Source organism: Colias philodice, chromosome 9, assembly GCF_061535455.1.
Source record: "Colias philodice isolate Cphi_HAF_F1 chromosome 9, ilColPhil1 Martin Lab GWU primary, whole genome shotgun sequence".
Classification (NCBI taxonomy): Eukaryota; Metazoa; Arthropoda; class Insecta; order Lepidoptera; family Pieridae; genus Colias; species Colias philodice.
In genome coordinates, this window is record NC_143094.1 from 10554567 (window position 1) to 10560566 (window position 6000).

A 6000-nucleotide genomic window follows, 5' to 3' on the forward strand; every position below is an offset into this window, starting at 1 on the left:
TTATCTCTGATATTAGACAGATGGAACATGTTACAGTTTTGTGGTATATTATTGCAGACATGATTATTTGTGTAGACGAAACGGGTCATATTTTAGATTATCCAAATAAACTATTACCAACATAAATTTTAGTTCACTTTTAGGAAAGTTTATGTACTTTTTATTAGGCTATGAAATTAGGTTACTGCATTTTTAAAAGAACCGTTTTGACTTTTGTTTATAGAGTGTTGTTAAAATTTACAAACTTATTAGGGCAAATTGTTTACTGAACTTTATTGCAGCATAAATCACTTAGAACAATGTAACATAGTTTTGAACAGTTCTTTTGATTGGTGGTTCCTCAGCCTTGTGGTGCAATTGTATGCTGTGTTAATTTACACCGATGCAGGTGGGAACGTTGAGGAGCGTTCTGTATATAGGAGCGCGCATGGCCGCTGCATCGGCAGGTGTTAACTCTGCCTATGTATAAAATGCGTTGCACAAACGAACCGCCCAAATTTCATTGTTTGCGCTTTCTATTTACGCCTCAAACTTTATCCCCTCTATAGAAATTTATTTGAACAAAATCTAAAAGCACGAAGCGAGAGCCCAATTTAAAAAGTTTTTCACTTAGTACGAATGCGTGAGCTTAGAAACGAAATAACTCAATTTGGTGGCGTGCAACTAGCGTTCAATAAGAATACCTATGTTGAATATTTCTGACCCATTTCAATCCGTGGCGCCACGAGCGGCGCCGGCGCGCCCCCGGCTCACGGGATCATTAATACAAAACAAACAAAAGTGACCTCTGGACCGGCGCGGGCAGTTAACGAGATTCACGAATAAAGCGGTAAATTATCGAAATTCTGGCATCCAGCGCGGTGGTCCGCCGGCAGCGGTTTAGAAAAAACGTGTAGAAGATGACAGGAGCTAAGACGAGAGGGGCTAATTACGTGAAAAAAGGCGATCCACGCGACGTGGCAACAGCGCAATGTCGGTACACCGGCCGCGCATTTGCGCTATTCAATTGCAAAAACCGCTACAGTTTTTCTGAGCTCATTTAATTAGCCCACCGCCGTTGTTACGGCACATCTCTGCGGTGATTACTGCCTGATAATTACTGAACAAATTGATTTTAATGTGCACGATAAATGTGTTATCGACCGCATTTGTCACGGTCAGGGTTATGCGCAAATATCGCCGGTCGCAAGTCGACGGGCGGAGCGTAATGGGCCTCCCGAGAGCAGGAAACGTCGGAGGCGCCGAGATCGCCACAACTGTGTAATTTCTTGGCTTCGCATTATCGATGAAAAAAAATAATTGTAGGGGTACAGTCGTAAAGCAAACAAGCTTATAATAAGGTGTAATTTGTGCTCGACCATTTAGAGAAATGCACAAATTGCCGTCGAGGCAGATGTTTGTTTTGTCTATGATGGAGGTCCGGCCGTACTCCCAAATTGTCCGTTAACAAGCCCCGCGTCAGATTCGGCAGCCCTAATGGCTTTTCGTTAAGTTTTTGTTGTTATTTTCAAATTAATGGCGGATAACCAACATGTTTTGTGATTGGGCTGGAGACTGCGACGTGACAGCTGCTTTGTATGATTACTTTTATTTCATTTTTCAAAATTATGCGGAAATGCAATTATTTCGTTATTATTTTTGCGTGTGGTATTCATAAATTTTTAGTTTATTGAAGACAGATTTGTAAACGTCATCGGATATTGGTAGATTGAGCCATTAGTCTAATAAGATAGTAAGATACCTAGGTACCTCTATAAAAAATAACTGATGGGTAAACTGTTAAATGTAAACATTTAAATGTTAATATCTTCACCTGTTAATGACTATATAAACTTATTACTTGTAACCAAAAATCATAAATATGAAATTTATCTGAATATTTTCATAACTTTTTATAAATTATATAAGATTTTACTTACCTAATTTTGTAATTCTAATCATATTCTTGGAATGTCTAACTTGTGACTTTTATTTTCTACACCTAGAACTATACAATAAAATAAATTAAAAGAAATGAAAGCAGGAACTTACCGTCCACCCTTAGTTATGATCATTTCGGTTCCAATGTCATGAAACCTCCTCCAAAGTTCACCGTTGAGCAACCGCGCTTCGCACGCGGGCGGCTCTGCGTCCGCGCCTATTCTATGCTCTGAAATAAATACAAAAAATTGATAATAAAATAACAGCAAAAATCATTTAAAATATACAAACTCAAACATTCATTTATTCAATTAGACTACTATTTACTTATTTAGTAGCACTTTCGAATCGTCATTACATAAGTATTTTTAACATTTACCACCGATTCGGAAAGGAGTATCTATGGAGAAGAATCGGCAAGAAACTCATTAATATTATGTATAATTTAAAGAAACAAACCACTATAAAACAACAATAAATACAGCGTATAATATTAATTTTTATCGCTGGAAACAATCTAAAATAAGCTTCATTATTTTTATATTTTTTATAAAGTTTAATTAAAATAAATAAGAATCATCTGCTTGAGTAAATACACAACAACAACCTGTATTATTAAAATAACCTGATCATTCAATTATTGACTTGCATTACAAATTAAAATTTATAAACGACTAATTGTAATTGATTACAATTGCAGTAAGTACCGGGAATAATACAATTACATAATTTATATCGTTGAAGGAGTAAAAGGTTATATATTTTGTTATTATAATAACGCGCTGCGTTTGATCTTTGATTCACGTAGGAAGCAATCAAATAACTGCCAATTCCGTCGGGCATTGCGGTACAAATCGATAGCCTTGAGTTTACAACTTTTAACTTACGGTATTTTGCGATGGAGAGAATTTTGAGTGACGTAATTTCTAAATAACTTAGGCATTTTATTTTTAAAGTCATAACTTAAATTTATAAATTTATTAAAGCATATAATAAATTCGAAAGTTTCATTTGGCAAAATTATAAAAAATTGAAAACCGAAAGATTGGACAAGATTATATTTAGTTTAAATTTAGACATTAATGCTCTGCCTTCAATATGTTTTAATTATATTGCAATATAGTGTGGAATTACTTCTAGAAATCACTAATCAATATTGTAATAGATAAATATTATAATAACTGTTCTTTAATAAATCATGATTCCCAAAATTGTGTGAAATTTTTAAATTTAATTTTTCATAGGTATCAAAAAATCTCCAAATCTTTTCTAATTTATAATACCTACAAGCGTTGCAATAATTTATATTTAAATCACAAATATATTTGGGAAGTTTTTATAAAATATTTCATATTTTTGTTATGAACTTTATATATGTATTTATTTAGGATTTATGTTTATTACCAAGTATCGTATAGCTCTGGCTGAATTCTGGTCATTTAAACGACGTTTTATTTTTTCAAGTTGGAACGGTGATATGTTGGATTCACATATATGGCTTTATTAATGTATACTTTATATGTAACAGTCATGCACGGCTTCACCTGGGTTCCACAATATTTGTCGTAATAAAATAAACGGGTGATAAATTGGGCAAATAAATATGCTTGGCAAATTTTGTATTATTAGGTATGTTATCAACGTTTAGATTTTTATTTAAAAAATCTCAATAGATAGATAATTGTATTAATTGTGTAAAAAGAGCCTACATTATAGGCTTTTATTATTAAATTTTCTTTCTTCATAATTGTTGAATGGATTTATGAATATCAATTTTTATTGAGCTCATAAATTTTTCTATAACAAATATATATGCAATAGCAATAAAAAGATAAGTATAATTTATAAGAATTAGTAAAATCCCTTTCAATTGACTGCATTGTTATTTAAATTTGTTGATACCGTATATACTACGTAATACTGAATATGGTTGTTGTTTATTATAATTGTAAGGAAATTATTGTAAGTAATTTATTTTACTCATTTGGTGGATATTGATAAAATTGAAGGTAAAATTAAATAAATATAACACGTCAAAACACAACTAGCGCGCAATAAATAAGACATCAACGCGCTCTGAGCACAACTGCATTTTTTATTTCATGATATTACCATACATAATAATGTGATTATCTCATTCAGAATCTAGTCTTTGCAAAAGCCTTTATTTCTATAGTTCTAAGAACCAGTTTAAATTATTCTTTGAGACCTTGTATATATAGATATAGTTGTTCTATAGACACATAACCCTACAATTTAAAAATGGAAGTTATCAATTCAGTTATGCGTACCATAAACAATTATTAAGTTTCTATACGTACAACCATTAAATAATTATACGATATAATGACCTTATTCAAACATAGGCTTAACTGATTATATTATGTATATCTAACCTTAGGTAGGTATATAAAACAAGTAGCTTATTATTGAATATGGCGTCTTATTAACATTTCTATGTTGTTATAGTACCTACACTACTCGGTACTATTTATGTTATGGACACCTACATGTTATACCTAGGTATACAGTACCTACACATAGGTATATCTACGATTTTACTTTAAATATTTATTTAAGAGTAGGTAAATGAAAATATAATTGTCTTTATTTGTTTAAGAATGAGACAGAAGATTAATTAAATTGTCAAATGTGAAAAAATAATTCAATTAGATACATATTTTATAGAATTTCTATTGATGTGTTTTCATTCATTGATACATAATCATACATGGGTAATGTATGATTATGTATCAATTTGCACACTACCCTCAATATCTTATTGTAACAATACCTAGAGCACTACTTTTCCTAGGTGTACAAAAAATGTTTTCTTTAATATTATAAGCAAGCAGTAAGGTACGACGTATAAATGATTAAAAAATATCAGTTATAAAAAGTAGAAAAAACTTCAAAGGTTAAGAAAAATAATAGATTATCTAATGAAGAAAAAATGTTTCAGAAAATATAGCCTCAATTATTGATAGATATTATCATCTATCTATAGGTATAATTCATAGTAAATAGTTAATTGAGTGACTTACGCAAACCACTCAACGAAGCAGCGTGCAGCATTTGCTGCCTTAGCAGATATTCACTGAAATGGGCCTGATCCATCATCATATTGAATTTAAAATCAATAAAAAAATGTCACCAAAAAGCACTTCACTATAACATTTCCCGTCAAATAAAGAGCAGTCAAACAGTTTCAGTATTAAAATCACAAAAATCACAATAGAAAAACACGTTCAAATGTCCATTAGACAATGAACAGCAATCATTAGATGCGTGATCACGTAACGACAGCTGCGTTTACACTGACAGCGCGACGGATCTCGGGCGGCGCGTGCGCATGGCCACGCCCCTTTCCTCTCATTGGTCGACACATAACTAATGACTCTGTAAAGCCTTTGTATAGCCTCTCGAGCTTTCCACCCCCCGTCGCAGGTGATCTGACATTTGATGCGTAGGCGCATGTATCGATGAAAACCTATTGTTAACAGCTGGTTTGGAATATGGAACTGTTTTTTTAATAAGCTTAGATATTTTCATTGTTTTTAGTTATTAGATATACCTAGCTATTCATAATTCAACCTGCTAGAAATCCTTTTTAAGTTAAACTCAAACTCAAACATACATTCATTCAACTAGACTTCTTTTAGAAGCGCCTTTGAATTGTCAAAATACAGAAAAATTTACCACCGTTTAGGAGTTGTGATTAAAGAATCAGTAGGTAGTAGGTACCTAGGTATAAAGACATAAATAGAATTGACCTTCTATTTAAGGTGATTGCAACGATCTGTTCCCAGCCAATATCCCGCTAGATGGCGCTGAATTCTACATTTCTAGTTTATTTGAGTTTTTGCGTAATTGGAATAGTCATCAAACCTAGGAATAGTCATGGCGGTTACTGAATATTATATTTTATTGAAATATGTTATATCATTGCCTTAAAATCCACCCAATTCGGTAAAATTATGCGTTTTAACATCTGTCATTGCATACAGGGTCGTTTACACACACAGACGTATACAAAAATGATAAAGATTTAACTCTAGATGGCGTGAATGTAAAGCGCGT

At 32.4% G+C, this 6000-nt stretch overlaps 1 protein-coding gene across 1 annotated transcript in view; it reads right to left on the reverse strand.

The window, feature by feature from the left end:
• The window catches only part of LOC149486115 (T-box transcription factor TBX6-like), a 31084-nt gene extending 25847 nt beyond the window's left edge, over positions 1-5237 (reverse strand). Inside the window, exons 1-2 of the mRNA XM_089698752.1 lie at positions 4965-5237; positions 2032-2149 (exon numbers count right to left, since the gene is read on the reverse strand). Coding sequence (XP_089554878.1) covers positions 2032-2149; positions 4965-5043 — 197 coding nt within the window. The 5' untranslated portion in view covers positions 5044-5237. The remainder of the gene's footprint in view (positions 1-2031; positions 2150-4964) is intronic.
• Between the last annotated feature and the right edge of the window lie 763 nt (positions 5238-6000).